Raw genomic sequence first — 21,964 nt, forward strand, 5'->3', positions numbered from 1 at the left:
ATTAGGAAAGGATGGGGAATGAAGTCGGCCATGCCCTTTCAAAGAAACCACCTCGGCATTTGCCTGAAGTGATTTAGGGAAATCTTGGAAAACCTAAATCAGGATGGCAGGACACAGGATTGAACCGTCGTCCTCCCAAATGCGAGTCCACATTGCAAACCACTATGCTACCTCGGATATCTCTGCCGGAAACATGTCAAATCTCGCCAATGCTGCCTATCAGTATATCACCAGTGAGGGTGGGAACCTTACTGTTGAAAATGTGAGAGCTGGAGGAAGATTACTGGAGGCGCATCGGTGTGATGAAAATTGCCGTTGACAACACTGTCATTAACACGTGTCCATCCAGCACCACCAAATCTGTCCACTAGCATGGACACAACCATGGACAACTGCAGTGGAAGCAACTAGTTTTGTAAGATTTTAGTTCTACCTACACATTCCTCATTGTTTTTGGAAGTAATACTTATATTGTAGTAATAACTGTTTTCAATTACTCAAACATTAAGGTGATGCTTATTCCATTTCTTTTATAAGCTGCAGCTGTAAGCTGGCTGTCCTATGAGAAGGAGGTGGAGCTTGTCGCAACAGCCAATGTGCTACGAGCCGTATGCGAGCCTCTACTCCCAGCATTCTACAACCGGCAGCCAAGTGAAAGTTTGCGATCAGTAATTGCCTTGGTGTATAAATGCAATTTGTTTTATTTGCTGGGGATACGATCAGGTCTGGTATTATGATCTCCACAAAAAATTGCGACGATCTAATTCACTTACATGCTATGAAGTCAAGTCATAAAACAGATGCAGGAGTATCACATTCGTACTGATAGAACATGTTGTTGAAGTATGCTCTTTTCCTATGAGATTGACAATACATTTCCTATTTCAAAGAACTGCATCTGTAGTGGGATGAATGGAATAATGTGTTGTATATACTGAAGTATTCATTTCAAGACTCTAAACACATTTCTTCTGTTTATAAACAATTTGTTTCTTGTCTGGGAGAAAGTATTAAATTTTGGGGAAAAAAAGCAGTTTCCTAAGATTTAAGATAAATTTAAGGGTTGGGAAGTCTTTCCTTCTTTCCTGCAGATATTCATATGGTGTGTAGCATTGTGCAGACATGTAATATGGTTTGGACGAGAAGGAAGATTATATGGGCAGATCAAATAACTAATGAACTAAATTGGAGAAACAAGAAATTTATGGCACAACTTGGCTAAAATACCAGATCAGTTGGTAGAACACATCCTGAGGCACGAAGGGATTGTCAATTTTCTAACGGAGGGAAGTGCCAGGGGTAAAAACTGTAGGAGAGAACAAGGGATGACTACAATAAGCAGGTTCAAATGGATGGAGGCCGCATCAGTTATTTAGAAATGAAGATGCTTTCATGCGATAGGCAGCTGTGGAGAGCTGCATCAAACTTATCTTTTGATTAGAGACCACAACCATAACAGCACAAACATTTAAGTAATTTTTTCAGATTTTCAGTGACAGGGTGATAACATGCTCTGTTAATAAGACAACTGTCCACATTTCTTTGGGAACTATTCACAAAAAGTAATGAATCTGGGAAGTCTCATAGTACTTACCATAGTATTCTGCACCAGACTTTCAGTGGCCAGTTCAATATTAGATTCATTCTCTTTCAACTGCTTTTCCAGGGCTACGTTGTGAACTTCTGCCTCAATCAGTTCAGCATACAATCCTACATCTGGCGTCGGTTCAGGTGGTGCCGAGATGCGAGACTCCGCGAGTTTTGCAATCACCACCTCCTGTTCTGCTATAAATTTTTCGACCACGGAAGGAGTTTCTGATGGTGAAGACTGCTGCTCCTAGTAACAGAGAGTGTAGTATTATTGTACCGTATTTACTCGAATCTAAGCCGCACTCGAATCTAAGCCGCACCTGAAAAATGAGACTCGAAATAAAGGAAAAAAAAATTTCCCGAATCTAAGCCGCACATGAAATTTGAGACTCGAAATTCAAGGGGAGAGAAAAGTTTTAGGCCGCACCTCCAAATCGAAACAAAGTTGGTCCATTGTAATATGAGACACAATTTAGGTCAAACGAATGACGATACAGCTACAGTAGTTTGGTTCGAGTCGTAAGCTTAGCAGTTAAGCTTTACCACGTAGCATTACTGCACTGTGTCATGCATTGTTTGTCGCATTCTAAAAAAAGAGAGAGAGAGAGAGAGAGAGAGAGAGAGAGAGAGAGAGAGAGAGAGAGAGAGAGAAATCATCTCATTAGCGAAACAATGGCAAGAGACTGCTATTTGTTGTTACTTACACAGCTGCTTTCTTTGATAATGTTCAACAAGAATCAAATAATAGACTCCGTATGATAGAACATGTTCTGAACGAGAGTTAGGCGAAAATTTTTCTCTGTTTGAAAATCTTTGCGGCCGCTTCTTTATTACATCAAATTCTGCACACAAATTAGAGTCATCTTAGATTTAAAAATCTAGTCACTTGCCGTGCTTCATTTCTGACTATCACTATTAGACATAAGAATAATACGAATATAAACACGACACGATACGTATATTCTTCAGCGTTTGCTGTTGTCTCACTCTAGTTTCGTAGTTTTAGGCAGACAGGACTTAAATGAGATAGCAGCAAACACGAAAGAATACATGGCAAAATGTTTATATTCGTACTATTCTTATGGTGAAGAGAATACTGTATGTGATTCAAATTTCATCAGGTTCCTATTAGCAACCATCTCTTCTCACAGGTAGGAAAAAATTCAGAACGTAGAGTTGGTCATATTGACAAACATCCCAAACAGTCTTGCAGTCAGATTTTCGTAGTACACTGAAAGTGTGCTACATTCGAAGATGAACAATACGGAATTTGTATTTACTTCGTTGGATAATTTAAGAAAATGCAGTGGTCGAAACTCGCGGCGGAGAAAAAAGCTCGTCTTCCACTATTTTTTTTTATTTATTTACTCACGCAGAGGTTTTGGCACCAGTATTTATCTTTGTGCCTACAAAGCATGCCTGCATAGCACTACATATATTCGATGGCAGAAGTTAGTTGTGGCGGCACGTACCAACATTTTTCATAACTTCCGCTTGCTTTGCACTCGATTCTAAGCCGCAGGCGGTTTTTCGGATTACGAAAACCGGAAAAAAAGTGCGGCTTAGATTCGAGTAAATACGGTAATTTCACAGGATTATTAGTACGACAAGAGAGAATTTTCTTCTTATGTTACCAGTTGCACGTTTCACTTATATATAACAATGTACCAACAGAACTACGAGGGCCCTTTTACACGAGCGGTCGCCATAACTTCGGCTATCTTAACACACTTCCTGTCCGACCAAAACTCCCAGCTTGTCACACATTACTGCTATAGCAGTTGAAATTTCAGTAATATTGATAGTTCTGATGTGAATGCCATAAATGAAATGTTACCTGTGTTCTGCCTCAGTTAATTTGTAGTTAAATTAGGAATGAGTTGAAAGGGTATAAGAACCATAATACAATTACCTGAGATCCCCTTTTGCTTTGCTAAGGTTAGCTTACCTTCTTCACAAAACATTGTAATATTGATTGAATATTGCAGCAGGAAACACTTCTTTTACTACATTTCAATCCATAAACATTAACATTGTTCACATTAAATGACCAGTCTTTCCAATTTATGGGCTAGACACAATGTATCTTCTGCTTTCCTTTTTTGTTACGAGCTTCAGGGTTGTCTGGGGCAGTGCTGTATTGTGGTAACCAGTTGCTTGTGGAAACAAGATGTCCGTCCTCCCGATTTCATGCACATTTAAACAAATTCTCTACTTCTCACTTACTACCCACTTAACAAAATTCCTATGTGCTGATGACGATCACTCACTGGAAACATAGCAGTTGTATAAGTACTGTATGTCACTGGAATTTGGCTGCAATAATTACACATCTGTTTGAAACTGACTGACAATATTTCATTCAAAATAATCTCTATTGCTGTTTATACATTTCTCCCACCTCTCCAGCAGGCTATGAATGCCATGCAAAAAAAAAAAACAACAACAACAACAACAGTAGTTCTTTCGAAAAGAAAGAGTCAGTGAGACATTTTCATACATTTTCGTATGAATTTAAGCATTGTTCAGTAAAAGCGTGTCCCAGTGATGCGAATAGATGATAATAGGACGAAGCCAAGTCTGAAAACTAAGCAGAATGACCTAGTATTTCTCAACTGAATGCCTGGGTCATTTCCCTGACCCATTTTTCTGTGAGATGGGGCGTTATCACGGAGCAATACGACTTGTCTTTTTCCATATTTTGGTCATTTTTTACTTAATTCTCGAATTAAATAGATCATTTATTGTTGGCAGTGATCAGTGTGATTGGCTTCACCAGATTTTAGCAGCTCATAATAGATGACATTCTTCTGGTCCTACCAAACACAGTATCGTCTTTTTCCAAAGCAATTTGGTCTTACACTGGATGTCTATGGTTTGCCTGGATTCACATTTGATTTACAACACTTAGTATTCTCAAAATTATCCATTTTTCATCACCTGTCGCTATTTGATGGAGAAACGACTTTCTTTTTATCTGGTGAGTAGTATTTCCCAAGTGGTCTTTTGATCTGCTTTCCGTATTTCTTTCAGTTCATGCTGAACCAATTTTCCCACTTTCTGCATCTTTCGCATAGCTTTCAACCAAAAAGAAATGGCTTTTTGAGTTCCATTCAATTGTTCTGGGGGTTCCTGTTGAGTTTGAGTATCACTCCCCATCATCCTCACCCACTGCCCATCATCTTCAAAACCTGCAATTGGTTGTCTTCTAACTTTTTCGGTGGTTTCCCACACTCGTTTCTCACATCAAAAAAATGAATCTTGTCCGTAACTCTTAGTTTGTAAGCAAAAAACTTGACAAGTTTACAGGTTTGAAACAGATACCGATGTACGGAACTTTGATTCGTGTGCACATTCGTCATCAGCCGTTTCAGGAAGCAGATGGAGCTGCAGACGCGGTCTCACAGGCCCTACACTGATGACTAACACTATCTATAGGGGAATTCTTGTTTCATACTTCTACACCTGGTACAGGTAGTAAGTTATCACTTTTATGAAGTGATATGTTATAATAAGAAGAACATCATTAGCTTTGTCCAGTTACAGTGAACTATTTTACTGACAATCTGGCATTGACTCATAAATAGTCATGTCTATGCATGGGGAGGAAACAACATTTTGGGGCACTGCTTTTTAAGACAACTGCTACACAACTGATTATTTTAACACAAAAAATTACAGTTGTCCTTATCCTACAGATTGTCTTCAACACCGTAGTGGTTTACTAGACGCGGTCCTGTTTGAGGTGGGATGCCGTTTTCTTCCTAGCGAGTCGAGGCGTGTTACACTTCGACGCACTCCATACCACTGCACAACTGGTATTTTTCCACATTAAGAGACAGTTGTCCAGAGGAGAAAGAGACAGTACGTGAAATGAAGGAAACATCAAGACTAAATGGGGATCTGTCCCATATCTTTGCATGTGAAGCAAGGAACTTACCCACAGAGCCACACCACTTGTGTGTCTAAACAAGCATTTCTCTCTTACAACTTAAATAGCATTCTCTGAGAAAATTCTCCCCATGACAGAACTCAAAATACCAGTACAGAATGCACTAGCTCTTGCTCCACATCCACTGGCTTGCTCGAATGACTGCATGCTCCACCTGCTGCAGCCTATCCTCGACTTTCTCACTGCCTTATATTGTTTATCTGTTCTTAGTCTACACAGCACAGAGTGAATTATTTATAGTAGTAGTAGTAGTAGTAGTAGTAGTAGTAGTTGGTTGTCGTCTTCAGTCCTGATACTGGTTTGATGCAGCTCTCCATGCTACTCTATCCTGTGCAAGCAGCTTCATCTCCCAGTACGTACTGCAACCTACATCCCTATGAATCTGCTAAGTGTATTCATCTCTTGGTCTCCCTCTAAGATTTTTACCCTTCACGCTGCCCTCCAAAGCTAAATTTATGGTCCCCTGATGCCTCAGAACATGTCCTACCAACCGGTCCCTCCTCCTTGTCAAGTTGTGCCACAAACTCCTCTTCTCCGCAATTCTATTCAGTATCTCCTCATTAGTTGTGTGATCTACCCGTCTAATTATCAGCATTCTTCTGTAGCACCACACTTCAAAAGCTTCTATTCTCTTCTTGTCCAAACTATTTATCATCCACGTTTCACTTCCATACACGGCTACACTCCATACAAATACTTTCAGAAACGACTTCCTGACATTTAAATCTATACTTGATGTTAACAAATTTCTCTTCTTCAGAAACGCTTTCCTTCCCATTGCCAGTCTACATGTTATATCTCCTCTACTTCGACCATCATCGGTTATTTTGCTCCCCAAATAGCAAAACTCCTTTACTACTTTAAGTGTCTTCTTTCCTAATCTAATACCCTCAGCATCAGCTGATTTAATTCGACTACATTCCATAATCCTCGTTTTGCTTTTATTGATGTTCATCTTATATCCTCCCTTCAAGACACCGCCCATTCCGTTCAACTGCTCTTGCTGTCTGACAGAATTACAATGTCATCGGCGAACCTCAAAGTTTTTAATTCTTCTCCATGGATTTTAATACCTACTCCGAATTTTTCTTTTGTTTCCTTTACAGCTTGCTCAATATACAGATTGAATACCATCAGGGATAGGCTACAACCCTGTCTCACTCCCTTCCCAACCACTGCTTCCCTTTCATGTCCCTCGACTCTTATAACTGCCATCTGATTTCTGTACAAATTGTAAATAGCCAGTCGCTCCCTGTATTTCACCCCTGCCGCCTTCAGAATTTGAAAGAGAGTATTCCAGTCAACATTGTCAAAAGCTTTCTCTAAGTCTACAAATGCTAGAAACATAGGTTTGCCTTTCCTTAATCTAGCTTCTAAGATAAGTCATAGCGTCAGTATCGCCTCACGTGTTCCGATATTTCTACGGAAACCAAACTGATCTTCCCCGAGGTCGGCTTCTACTAGTTTTTTCATTCATCTGTAAAGAATTCACGTTAGTTTTTTGCAGCTGTGACTTATTAAACTGATAGTTCGGTAATTTTCACATCTGTCAACACCTGGAAAACACTTGGTTCACTTTTGGCCACCAGGTGTAAATCTGGCACTGTACCTTGTACGACAATATGGCATCCGTGCTGTATTGACGAGGTGCTTTTTTTGTAACTGACTGTGCAGTACATTCCCCAGATGTTGCTAGTGCTTGGGCTGTGTCACGAAAATTTTCTATCCCATGTTCAACAGTACGGAAAGTTTTGAGTTTTATTTTACACTAGTATCTGCACAACATCCAGACAGTGCAGTGACTGGAATCTCTGAATCAGCAGCAACATTCTGAAGTTGCTCTTCGGTTTCTGGCACAGATCAAATTTTATGACATGTGGCCTGACATCATTTGAAGCCATGAGGCACATTTTACACTACAGGGTGCAGTGAATGCACAGCACAGCCGAATTTGGGGTACTGCTAAACCTTGTGTTATACTCAAGAGCCATTGTCCTTCCTGTATGAAATCGTGTAATGTGCATTCGTGAGTACCTATACAGTGACAAATTCATATTATCGAGATGTCCTCTTACAGCACGATTCCTGCTTTGGAAGACAACTCTGTGGAAGCCACTGTTTTCATGCAAGATGGAGCAACATCTCGTGTCGCTCGCCCGATGAAAGATCTGCTTAATGCAACCTTCCGTGATCGTTTTATGTCTAGAGATTTTCTAGATGCATGGCCTTCGAGATATGAAACCACGTGACTTGGTACTGGGAAGATCTAAAATAATGTGTTTACCTGGGACACATTTGGTCTCTATGTGCTCTGAAGGCCAGTAAACAGAAATACGTTGCTCAGATTTTACCAGAACTGCTGCGGCCAACTGTCGATCGCATCATTTCACAGACACAGCATCTCGATGTCTCTGGTGCTCGTATTGAATGAATTGTGTAACAGATTAAAAATAAAAACAACGCTATGACTTTCTTGCTTGTTTGACCTTTTCTGCCCATGTCCCATTCCTAATCCATTACATATGGGTACATTTCTACACATCTTTCTAACATTAACACTAGAGATGGGGGATCCGCTCTTGAACTAATTCATGGAGTTCAATCTTTCAAAGGAGTGAACAATCAGTGATTCAGAAAAAAAGAACGGTAGCTCCAAACGTTTCCCACGGCAGAGAGAGAGAGAGAGAGAGAGAGAGAGAGAGAGAGAGAGAGAGAGAGAGAGAGAGAGAGAGAGGGAGAGACGGAGCATATCAGCAGCGCCTCTGCTGGTCAGAGCACAGTGCACGCCACACAACACAACACAGCCAGCGCCGGCCTCTGACCTGCTTCTACCTTGGTTGCCTGCATTGTGCAGTGCCCCATTGGATTTTGTGTTTCACATATGCCGTGCCGTCTCTGTGCGTCGTCTGCCGTGTGCACTGTGCAATGTCTGGCGCAGCTTAACTTCGCATTGCACTCTGTCGGCGATCGTTTCAGTCGCACGTCCTGCCCTCTGGGCAGTTGATGCGAGCAACAGGACAGAGAGCCACCTAGCGGATAACATAGGAACTACTTGCAAAAACCTGCTCACAAGGGAACGGACGATTTGTCTCGGAGCGGCTGAGTTCACCGCTCACCCCCCCTCGGAACTCGCCCGCTCGACGCTCACCCCACCATCTCGACTCTAGCCAGAGCGTCGAGCAAAGCGACTCAGGTGTCACTCTGGTCTCTGCGGTCTCAGCTCACGCAGTAATACAGCTCGCGGCTCGACCTGCTCGACTCAGCGCCTCTGCATCGGAGTTCGTCCCCACTGGATATTGTTCTTCGTAGTAATACCGCTATGTATATTACATTATTATGTTATGTATACATCAACTGTTTTTATTTTATTTTTATTTGTTTAAACTGATTAGATTAGGTTCCTGATGACTCCTCTTACTATAGGATTTTTATTATGGTCACTCGAATTTACGCTTTAATTACGAGCGAACCGATAAACGTATCGCAAAATGTGATACACCAATATTTTCCTTGTTTTATTCTGCGTAAGGCTATATGCAGCACTTTCGTTTTACAGTCAAATTTACATATTTTTTTCTTATTCTGGTACGGATTCTGCGATTTTAGGCGCCTTCGAAAGGAAACGTTCACTTTAAAAATATATGGCTTGCGATGTATTTGTATGAGGTTAATGAAATTTTAATACATTATAGCCAAATATATTGTTAATGTAAATCTCAAGTTACAACATTTTCCGATCACCCAAAGAACCACGATAGTGCAAAATAAATCAATAATCAAAAACTTTGTCATATCGTGGAAATTTCAATAAACAATACAAAATTCTTACTCATTATCTGTGTTACTTCAAAATAGGATCAAATAAGATCAAAATACAGGTATAGTACTGGAATAAACCAAGTTTAAAGGGCAATGTGCCTTCCATTTATTTTCTATTGTAAATGAGTGGTGAGTCATGAAAAAGAGCTAATTCATTTCAGGGAGTGAACAGTTCTGATCCAATCTCTGAAAAGAACAGTTTTGCCCATCTCTAATTAACACCACCACATTTGCGTCTGGTGGCCAAAATTTGAACTAATTTTTCCCACGCATAAATCATTCCACCTGAACATGTCTACAAAGTTTCACTGTCATATGATGATCGCAGCCTACACTGGACCTCTGTGGATAGCTGCAGTTCCTCTCCTCTTGTGCTCTCAAATGGAGGTAGGGGCAAAAAACTGTTTCCGTACAAGCCCTGATTAATCTCCTCTTAGTGGCCCTTACACAAGATGTATATTGGTGGGCAGTAGGGTCATTCTCCCATTTCTCACAAATTCCAGTTCTATAATTTTTCTCAGTTGTGATTTCCTGAAAGAATGCCTCCTTGCCTCCAGGTATTGCAATCTGAGTTCACAGAACATTTGCGTAATACTTGTCTGTTAATGGACCGATGTCAAAGAATAGCTATGTAAGGTTCTACCTGTATATGAAAGCTCTCTGCAATGCTGCCTACAGTAGGATCAGGTTATATAAAAAAATGGAGAATGATACTTTCTAAGTCGAGATGAGAAGTGGCTTCCTCTGCAACACCACTCAAGTGGTTTTCGCACACAGCTTGAGAGGGAAACACTATGCCAACTTTCTGAGGAGGATTTTTCCTGTTTTTTAGGAATAGTATCATAATGAAATTGCTCTATGAATCTAGAAGATATGAGAGGGGGGGGGGACAGATTTCTTTTATGAAAGTACCTTTGCTGGCACACTGAACGTGCAAATAACTTAATGAATGCAGCAAGGTAACACCCTCAACAACCAAATACATACCGTTATATTAACAACAAAATGAATGCTATAGTAGACCTCTTCACTTACCTGCTTAGCATTCTTGCTGTACGATGCGATGCAATTACTGTCACACATTAGCTTCATGCCATTCTCAAGCTGCTGAGATGCTGCTTTCACAGTCAAAGTTAGGTTGTTCAGCTCACGAATTTCATGTAGCAAACTTGAAGCTTTTTGATCTGAAATAAAACGGGTGTCTAATACGAGTAACTGAAAGCTGTAATACTACAAGTCCTACAACGACCACACTTCCTCCTAGACCAGGATCATCTACCCCAAGACTCTACACTCTACATGCATCAATCATGCGTCACTCGTGTTGTGAATGAAATATGCTGTTGAAGGAATAGAGAGAAATGCTCTTTAACTTAGTTGCTGAACAATTGCAGGAGGAAGCAAAATTTCTTTTACACATGACAATGTTACTGGCAAATGGAGACTAAGGGAAACATTCTTGGCAGGGTAAGTTGATAATTGCAGGAAAGAGGGAATAACTAAGTTTATAACAAACAGCATCAGTATTGTATGAGGTTATTTAATAATACTAGCATAGAAAGATAATGATAACAGAACATTTCAAACATGACCTGGGTGAAAATAATGGATGTTAATCTACACAATAAGAACTGGGTTGTCATGTTCTTTTAGAAGACCTCAAACATTCCTTGAGTGTTCAAACAAATTTCGGGCTTGCAGCTGCTCGTCGTCCAATACCTCGCACGATATTTCAGCTAGACACCTGCCAGTCATCTTCAGGTGAGCCGTCGCAAACTGGCGAAAACGTCCTCCGTTCCGCAATATATAGCGTACTGTAACTATTCTGCGCATGCGCCGAAAACTTGATAGATGAACCACACTGCCCGCCGGCAGCGCCCTCCCTGGTGGAATAGTGGAACTCAGTCGCCCTCTGCATTGCCGTTTGCCACGGCCGTTGTCGCACTCTGTCTTCTTCGATTTGAGCAAATCGTGGAGATGATGGGATTCCGTGCGCTGTCCAACTGGTAGCCACTGTCACAGTTTAACAGATTTTCCGCCAGTTGTATTTCTATGGATTCTTTAATAATGGAGTCCCAGAAAGACGATGCTGTGAACAAAATCATTGTTTTCTCATACTCCATTGAATGTCCAATAGAAATACAACGTTCAGCAATAGCGGACTTGCTTGGCTGCAAAAGGCGGGTGTAACGTTGATGTTCAGTGCAGCGTTCTTTCACGGTGTGTGTGGTTTGACCTATGTAAGCCATACCACATTGGCACGGTATCTTGTAAATTCCGGCCTTTCGTAGTAACAGACTGTCCTTAACTGATCCCACAAGGTCCGCAATCTTCGATGGTGGGCGGAAAACCACTTTTACCTGAAATTTTCGGAGGATTCTTTCTATTTTAAACGAAGTGTTGCCAACGAAAGGAAGAAAAGCTAAAGATTGTTCTGGCTTGTTCTCCTCTTTATTCACTTCCTGCTTCTTAGTTTTAACTGTTAGTGCCCTGTTAATCTGCCGGATGGGATATCCATTTTCACTGAATACTGTCTTTAGATGGGCGAGTTCTTGAGGTAAGCTATCTAGATCTGAGACAGTATGAGCTCTATGAACAAGTGTTTTAAGCAAACTCATGGTTTGCGATGGGTGATGGCAACTCGATGCTTGCAGGTACAAATCAGTACGAGTGGGATTCCGGTAAACTGAATGCCCTAGAGAACCATCATTCTTCCTTCGAACCAGGGCATCCAAGAAAGGCAAACAACAATATTTCTCTATTTCCATGGTGAACCGGTTGTTGCTATAAATGGAGTTGAGGTGATGTAGAAACTCCATTAATTTATCTTCTCCATGAGGCCACACTATGAAAGTGTCATCCACATACCACCAAAATACTGTTGGTTTCAGAGTAGCTGATTCAAGGGCTCTCTTCAAAATCCTCCATAAAAAGGTTGGCCACGAAAGAGACAGGAGGCTACCCATGGCGACACCATCAGTCTGTTCAAAATAATCTTGATTAAACATAAAATAATTTGCGGAAAGAGCGTGCCTGAACAAAGCAGTGATATCAACAGGAAACATGTTACCAATCAGTGTCAAAGAATCTGCAAGAGAAACTTTTGTAAAAAGTGAGACCACATAAAAACTTACTAGAAGGTTTACACTGCTAAGACGAAGAGCCCCCAGTCTACTGATAAAATATGTGACGTGAGCACTTGCCTACGAAAGGTCTCAGTAAGGAAGTGAGATGTTTAGCTAAATCATATGTAGGAGCTCCAATGTTGCTCACTATTGGACACAGAGGAAGACCCTCTTTATGAATCTTTGGAAGGCCATACAGTCTCGGAGGTATACAACCATGTGGTCTTAACCTCTTGATGGTCTCTTGCGGTAAGGAGGAGGAATTTAATAGTGCTGAAGTTTTCCATTGCACACGTCCTGTAGGATCGTAATCAATCCTCCTATAGGTAGAGTCACTTAGCAGACCATACATCTAGTCTTTGTACACACCACAAGGTAACAGGGCACTAACAATAAAGAATCCTCCGAAAATTTCAGGTAAAAGTGGTTTTCCGCCCACCATCGAAGATTGCGGACCTTGTGGGATCAGTTAAGGTCAGTCTGTTACTACGAAAGGCCGGAATTTACAAGATACCATGCCAATGTGGTATGGCTTACATAGGTGAAACCACACGCACCGTGAAAGAATGCTGCACTGAACATCAACGTTACACCCGCCTTTTGCAGCCAAGCAAGTTCGCTATTGCTGAACATTGTATTTCTATTGGACATTCAATGGAGTATGAGAAAACAATGATTTTGTCCACAGCAACATCTTTCTGGGACTCCATTATTAAAGAATCCGTAGAAATACAACTGGTGGAAAATCTGTTAAACCGTGACAGCGGCTACCAGCTGGACAGTGCACAGTATCCCATCATCTCCACGATTTGCTCAAATCGAAGACGACAGAGTGAGTCGACGGCCGTGGCAAACGGCAACGCAGAGGGCGACTGAGTTCCACTGTTCCACCAGGGAGGACGCTGCCGGCGGGCAGTGTGGTTCATCTATCAAGTTTTCGACGTATGCGCAGAACAGTTACAGTACGCTATGTATATTGTGGAACGGAGGACATTTTCGCCAGTTTGCGATGGCTCACCTGAAGATGACCGGCAGGGGCCCAGTTGAAATATCGTGCGAAGTATTGAATGACGACCGGCTGCAAGACCGAGATTTGTTTGAACAGTCAGTTCGCCAGGAAAATTTTAAAATTCACATTCCTTGAGTACTCACCTTTCTTCATCCACATATTCTGTTCTCTCCAACTGCAGTTCTTGGTGATGTCTCTCTAATCTCTTCTCACCTTTTTTCCAACATAACCAAACACTAGACTGTCTCACTAGAGGAATTCATAGTTTTGAGCACTGGGACATTTGTCTGACTAACATCTATCTAATGTTACTGTCAAGTGACAAGCTTTTCGAACTTGGGAGAATATGAACCACAAACTGGTTATGAAGAAAGCTATGAGCGATGAAGTGGCATGTGCTAATAACTCTTACAATGCATCTGTTTCACGGAAATGAAATCAAAAGTCATCATCATCTCCGTTATGGAACTGCCTGAAATAACTAATTGTGTTTCTTTATATGTCGTTGACATTGTTTTGAAATGTTACTATTGTCCTCTGTGATTCTGCTGGTTTATCACTAGAAGTTAGTGGAAAGTACATGCCCAGCAAATATGACAGAATATAAAAAACAAATATCAGTTGGTGCTACAGCAAACCAATCTTCAAATTATATGTTGACAATTTTTATGCAGTGTTTCATGTTTTTCATTGTCCTGAAAACTAATGTCTTAGTACGGTCCTATTAAACAACCAGCTCCATATGACTAACAGAAGACTTACAGTTACAATCAGAATAAGACACCGCTGCATCACCATTTTGTTACCAACTTCTGAATATTACTCTTTCATAGAGTGCTAAATATTTAGGCAGTGTTTGAACAATTTTATGAGCCAGTACAAATGTAAGCTTCAACTATACAGGGTGGTCCATTGATCGTGACAGGGCCAAATATCTCTCGAAATAAGCATCAAACAAAAGAACTACAAAGAACGAAACTTGTCTAGCTTGAAGGGGGAAACCAGATGGCGCTATGGTTGGCCCGCTAGACGGCACTACCATAGGTCAAATAGATATCAACTGCATTTTTTTTAATAGGAACCCCCAATTTTTATTACATATTTGTGTAGTACGTAAAGAAATATGAATGTTTTAGCTGGCCCACTTTGTGATAGATGGTGCTGTAATAGTCACAAACACATGGCTAAATTTTAGACGAACAGTTGGTAACCGGTAGGTTTTTTATATTAAAATACAGAACGTAGGTACATTTGAACATTTTATTTCAGTTGCTCCAATGTGATACATGTACCTTTGTCAACTTATTTCTGAGAATGCATGCTGTTACAGCATGATTACCTGTAAATGCCACATTAATGCAATAAATGCTCAAAATCATGTCAGTCTACCTCAATGCATTTGGCAATACCTGTAACAACATTCCTCTCAACAGCAAGTAGTTCGCCTTCCGTAATGTTCGCACATGCATTGACAATGCACTGACGCATGTTGTCAGGCGTTGTCGGTGGATCACGATAGCAAATATCCTACAACTTTCCCCACAGACATAAATCCGGAGACGTCAGATCTGGTGAACGTGCGGGCCACGGTATGGTGCTTCGACGGCCAATCCACCTGTCATGAAATATGCTATTCAATACCGCTTCAACCGCACGCCAGCTATGTGCCGGACATCCATCATGTTGGAAGTACATTGCCATTCTGTCATGCAGTGAAACATCTTGTAGTAACATCGGTAGAACATTACGTAGGAAATCAGCATACATTGCGCCATTCAGATTGCCATCGATAAAATGGGGGCCAATTATCCTTGCTCCCATAATGCCACACCATACATTAACCTGCCAAGGTCGCTGATGTACCACTTTTCAGAGCCACTGTGGATTTTCCGTTGCCCAATAGTGCACATTATGCCGGTTTACGTTACCGCTGTTGGTGAATGACGCTTCGTCGTAAAATAGAACACGTGCAAAAATCTGTCATCATCCCGTAATTTCTCTTGTGCCCAGTGGCAGAGCTGTATACGACGTTCAAAGTCGTTGCCATGTAATTCCTGGTGCACAGAAATATGGTACGGGTGCAATTGATGTTGATGTAGCATTCTCAACACAGATGTTTTTGAGATTCCCAATTCTCGCTCAATTTGTCTGCTACCCGATTCTCGCTCAATTTGTCTGCTACTGATGTGCAGATTAGCCACAACAGCAGCTAAAACACCTACTTGGGCATCATCATTTTTTGCAGGTCGTGGTTGACGTTTAACATGTGGCTGAACACTAACTGTTTCCTTAAATAAGGTAACTATCTGGCGAACGGTCTGGACACTTGGATGATGTCGTCCAGGATACTGAGCAGCATACATAGCACACACCCATTGGGCATTTTGATCACAATAGCCATACGTCAATACGATATCAACCTTTTCCGCAATTTGTGAACAGTCCATTTTAACACAGGTAATGCATCCCGAAGCAAATACCATTCGCACTGGCGGAAAGTTACGTGATACCACGTACTTATACGTTTGTGACTATTACAGCGCCATCTATTACAAAGCGAAAAAAGTGGTCCAACTAAAACATTCATATTTCTGTACATATTACACGAATATGTAATAAAAATGGGGGTTCCTATTTAAAAAAAACACAGTTGATATCTGTTTGATCTATGGCAGCGCCATCTAGCGAGCCAACCATAGTGCCGTCTGGTTTCCCCTTTCAAGCTAAACAAGTTTCGTTCTTTGTAGTTTTTTCGTTTGACGCTCATTTCATGAGATATTTGGCCTAGTCACGATCAATGGACAACCCTGTATACACCTTTTCATTCACATAATACTGAATAATTTCCTTACTTTCAAGCTGTTAGCCCATGACGCAATGTCAACCAAGAAATAGTGAAATCACAATGTGTAGATTGCCGAGTATGACTGTTTTTACCTTCAAAATATGGCAGTTATAATGCTTTTATGGGATCAAAGGCTGTGTCTACGAAATTGCAGACAAGGCCAATACAAAAATGACAGATTACATTTCCTGAGGACAAGCTGACATTGTCACCTTTAATTCCCATGGCAAACAGACATTACCTGCTGTGTCATGCTGTGGGGAAAAGGGGAGGGGGTGGGGGGGTGGGGTGGGGAGAAGACTCAGCACCATAGCCAACTGTGTGATTGTCTTTGGCACTCCTCACAAAAGTGATACTGTTTGCCTCAATGACACCTTGGAGGTGGGACTTAATTGGGCATTATATTCCGCCTGTTACTCTGCCTTTTCATTTGGCATTAGTCAAGTTTTTTCAAAGCTTTCATTTCACCAGTCAAACAGTCCTGACACTTTCTTTGGCTGTGTGCACTGCATAACCTTGACAACAATGTCACTGACAAAGTGGCTACATACAGACAAGACTTCTACCAGAACTTACAGAAAGCCCATCCTTGTCATTACTTCTGAATAATCACATCTCCCTGGAGAAATGTAGGACCATATGAGGCAATACTGATCCTGCCATTTATCTTAGAAGACTGGTTAAAGAAAGGCAAATCAGTGTTTATAGCATTTGTAGATTTACATGAATTCTTTTGACAAATTTGACTGGAATACACTATTTGAAATACTGAAAGTTGTATAATTAAAAAATGGAGCAAAAGACTATTTACAACTTTTATAAAAAACCAGAATGCAGCTGTGAGTCTGAGGACACGAAAGGGAAGCAGTGATCAAGAATGGAGTGAATCAGGTTTGTAGCCTATCCCCAATGCTATTCAATAGGTAGACTGAACAAGCAGTGGAGGACAACAGAAAAATATGGCAAAGGAATCAAAATGCAAGGAGAACAATTCAAAAATTTGACATTTGCAAGCAACACTAATTTTGTCACACATTAAAGGTCTCTGAAGAATGGTTGATCACAACGAATGTCTCTAAAAGGAGTTGTAAAATGAAGACAAAAAGTGAAACAATGATGCATTCCTGGAGCAAAGAACTATCTAGATGTTGACATGAAATCACATCTGCTACAGTGCTGCGGATCTGAGAGCAACTGTATAACTCCTATCATCTCATCGAATTGATCACGGTAGAGAGGATAGTTTAAGTATAATACACTGAAAAGGAAACATCTTTGAAATGAGTATATTTATTATGCATGTATGTTTTATTACCAATGTACTACTAGTTCCTTTATGGTTGATCACAACAAATTGTGAAATGTTAGTTACATGTTCTTTACTGATGACCTTCAGTCAGTCAGTCAGTCAGTCAGTCTCTCTCTCTCTCTCTCTCTCTCTCTCTCTCTCAACCCCCCCCTCCCCACTCTCTTCAACATCATGCAACATGTGGGAATGCATAACACTGGAAATTCCTGGATGGAATAATGCATATATGTGGATGTGAAACCTTCCAAAAAGATTTTCAGATGATGTCATGTGGCTCTGCTTCTAAGAAAGATATTGGATGATTGCAAAGATGCCTATAATCTTCTGACAGAGTAGCAGCACATCATTTACACTGCAGGAAAGGAAAAACTTTCTAGCAACCATCAAAGTAGTATTTAAGCAGTCTGTCCTTTTAATGGTGCCCATGTCTATATACTTTTAACAATTCCTTTGCCTGAATTCTCAGACATTTGTCTCCAACTTTAGCACTTTCTGTAGCACACTCTCAAAAACAGTTTATGACACCATTTGAATGATCACTACTGGGACTGAATTTCAGCAGTATGGTGGTATAAATATTGAAACACTACTAGTAATAGTAATATTAACAATAATTAAAATCAACTATTGCATATTACAAGGCATTAACTAACCAACATTGGAAAAGACGTACGTTTTTCTTTGATCTCTCTTTTAAGAGATTCTATCCTCTCCTTTTGTGCTAATTCCTTTGCTTTCTTTTCCTGGACTTCCATTTTTAATGCTTTGTATTCTCTTAGCAATGCTAACCTTTCTTCTTCCTTTGACTGCAAGAAATAAAATGCAGCATTATTAATAATTAGTTGTTATTTTTGTGGGTTTGGCTTGAATGTAATGACAACTGGACTGATAGACCAGTGTCAGTCATCAGATAGCTGTTTATGGAAGACAGACATACTATATAAATATTTTCAATAAATTTAGTAAACTGTCTGTCAGTGCTGAGAAATATGGAAAACAATCAACATGCAAAAAAGCTCAAGGTGATGACTCATCATACAATTTCTGAGATTTCCAGGTTGAAATTCCAAATTTTCCAGAAGTAATTTTTTGTTGTATGTGAGAGCAAGTTTTATTTATCTAACTTCCATGGCTGCTAATTAAACACTTTTAGTTGCCACTTGATTTAATGGTGGTTATTACACATTGAGCTAGCATTGTAAACAAGTTTGCTAAGAAATATGAATACAGGGTGTACATCAAGTCCGGGAACACTTTCAATTATTTATTGCACAAGAACCAAACACTGTACAGATATCATACATATGTCATTTTGAAGAGAAACTGAAAGTCTCTCTCCCTCTCCCCCCCTCCCTCCCCCCCCACACATATACAGCCATAGCCTAGTTTGGCAATTTGCCAATAGTCAGTGCTAGCCAAAACACGACTGTGTTACAGAAGAGGACAGCTGCTTCATGAAATGGCTTCCCCAATCGCCAAATCACACTGTGAGAGACTTTTTTTTTCTATGGGGGCAAATTAATGATCTGGTGTACGTACTGCTTCTACCACTCAACGTAGAAGAGCTCCGGGAGAATACAAGAAGTGACTGCCACACTGGTATGGGCATGGCAAGAATTCTATTACCATATTGACATCTGCTGAGTCACTCACGGTTTGCATACTGAATGCTTGCAAAAAAACGCACCTTTCAGAGTTTCTCTTCAAAATGCAATATGCATGACATCTGTACAATATTTAGTTCGTGTGCAATAAATAATTTAAAGTGTTCCTGGACTTTATGTACACCCAGTATAATGTTCAATATGAATAGCATGTTCAATATTAATACTCTGTAACAACAGGAATATGTAATAATTTACTATATATTTTATTCATACTGAGGAAAGTTATTAGAACACAGTATGAAGGAAAGGTAAAGTAGCTCACAACAAATTTACTAATGAATTTTTATTGTTCTACAGTACAAAAAATACTCGCCTCAGTATTCAAAAATAGTGTCAGCCAAAACCAAAAGAATGTCACATCAGCTTTAAACTGATTTGGAAGTAGTATTAGAAACAAAATGGTAGAGAATGTTACAATGAAAGACTATTGATTCAAAAGGCTCTAAGCACATTGCGACTTAACTTCTGAGGTCATCAGTCACCTAGAACTTAGAAGTAATTGAACCTAACTAACCTAAGGACATCCTACACATCCATGCCCGAGACAGGATTCGAACCTGCGACTGTAGCGCCTAGAACCGCACGGCCACTCCGGCCGGCGAAAGACTATTCCAAGAAATTTTTGAATGGAGGTAATTCAGACATAATATGGCTCCACATTTGCTTACAAATTTTACTGAAGATAAATGAAATTAAAAAGCACTATGTTACTCTACATAACCTCCTTCACTGGACAGTGCACTTCTTAGCCTATGTGTTCATACATCGGAAGCAATTCCCTGAAGTCATCAGTGAATTACCCCAACTAATACCACTTTCTGTAGCTCGAGCACAAGTAATTTGGCAAGTTTAGAATAGGTGCATTTCACCACTTCACTGACCCATGCACACTGGTGTGCAGTGCTACAGAGGGGGAGAAGAGAAGTGGGCAGAGGCAGATGGAGGACAGCAATTAGGGAAGATCGAGGCCTGGAGGTTATGGGAGAGTGTTCCAACTAGTGCAGCTATGATTAAAACAATTTATTACAGAATAACCATTTGACATAATAATTTACTAATATATAAGAAACTATCAGCCTTGATTGCGGTAACGAAACCAATCTTTACCTAGGTTTCAGCCCAAATAATTGACCTGTCTTCAGAAGATATACGTGAACCTATAATTTGTCTAAGAGGGCATGTCTTATTTCTAGACCATGCCCTCTTAGACAAATTATAGATTCAGGTGAATCTTCTGAAGAAGCCTCAATTATTTGGGCTGAAACCTAGGTAAAGGTTTGTTTCATTACCACAATCGAGGCTGATAGTTTCTTATATATTAGATTATCACAATTGCTGACTGTGCTGCTATGTTGAAAGTACATAATAATTTACATTTGATGCCGTTACATAGTTACTAGTTTTTTTAGACCACTTATGTTAGTAAACCACAATGTGTGCTCCCTCGGTAGCTTGGAGAATGTTGAGGTGGTATTCACATTCCCACCAGGTGTTTCGTAACATGTATTCTGTCACGGTATCCACAGCAACTTGTATCCTAGCCTTCAGTTCATCAATGTCAGCAACTGGTGTGACGAAGACTGTCCTCGATATAGCCCCAGAAAAAAAGGTGAAGGGGCGTAATATCTGGAGAGCAGGGTGGCCAGGGTGTTGGACCGTTCTTTGCAAGCCACCGATCCGGAAATGTTTCATCCAGGAAATCACGCACTATCAAAGCCCAATGGGGGGTGCTCCATCTTGCTGGAAAAGTATCCACGGTCTATATTCTTCTAACTGTGTGGCAATGAACTGTTGCCAAACATGGAAGTAAATGTTAGCGGTAATGGATTTTTCCGTGATGAAAAACAGACCAAAAACCTTGTTATGCATGAGGCCACACCAAACATTCATTTTTTCACTGTTTCACAGTAACTGTACAGTAGCATGTAGAGACTCTGAACCCCTTGTATGGACATTATGCCTCGTTACCATTCCACTGACACGAAAGGTGGATACATCAGTAAAGAATATGCGATTTAAGTAATCATTAGCACCATCAATCCTGTTTAGAATCTCAGCTGCAAATTCAGCATGTGTCAGCAAATCATTCGGTTGCAAGGCCTGCAAGATTTGCACTTTGTAAGCACACAACCTAAGCCTTTCACGAAGAATCTTCACCACACTTGCTTGCGATATTTGAAGTTCACAAGAAGCTCGACGAGTCGATTTAGACGGACTCTGTCGAAATGATTGTCTAACACTATCAACAGTTGCATCACTTACACAAGGCCTGCCACTTCGAGGACGATCTTCAACACTGCCCGTTTCGTTAAACTTTGCATACCTCGCTTTACCGATTTAAAGTCAGGAGGGCTGCGTCCATAAGAAGCCCGAAATTTACGCCGAACACCGACTGGTGATTTCGTTTTGTGAAAAGAAAGCACACACTGCTCTTTCACCTGCTCTGATGCCATTTCTCCAGCAATTAACGTGACCTAACAGACCGCATTGGTGTTGTGGAGCACTAGCACCATCTACTGGTCGCAACAACTAGTAACACTAACCTATGTAACAGCATCAAATGTAACTTACTATGACAAATGGTTATTCTGTTATAATTTTTTATGATCAGGGCAAGACTGTGCTCACCCTGTATTTCTTCGGTAACC

General features: G+C 40.5%; 1 protein-coding gene across 1 annotated transcript in view; it reads right to left on the reverse strand.

The window, feature by feature from the left end:
* Window positions 1–21,964, reverse strand: part of LOC126143131 (disks large homolog 5-like) — a 221,608-nt gene that overhangs the window by 38,318 nt on the left and 161,326 nt on the right. The window contains exons 3-5 of the mRNA XM_049915341.1: window positions 18,323–18,455; window positions 10,397–10,545; window positions 1,595–1,837 (exon numbers count right to left, since the gene is read on the reverse strand). Of these exons, the coding sequence (XP_049771298.1) occupies window positions 1,595–1,837; window positions 10,397–10,545; window positions 18,323–18,455 (525 nt within the window). The remainder of the gene's footprint in view (window positions 1–1,594; window positions 1,838–10,396; window positions 10,546–18,322; window positions 18,456–21,964) is intronic.

Source organism: Schistocerca cancellata, unplaced genomic scaffold, assembly GCF_023864275.1.
Source record: "Schistocerca cancellata isolate TAMUIC-IGC-003103 unplaced genomic scaffold, iqSchCanc2.1 HiC_scaffold_782, whole genome shotgun sequence".
Classification (NCBI taxonomy): domain Eukaryota; kingdom Metazoa; phylum Arthropoda; class Insecta; order Orthoptera; family Acrididae; genus Schistocerca; species Schistocerca cancellata.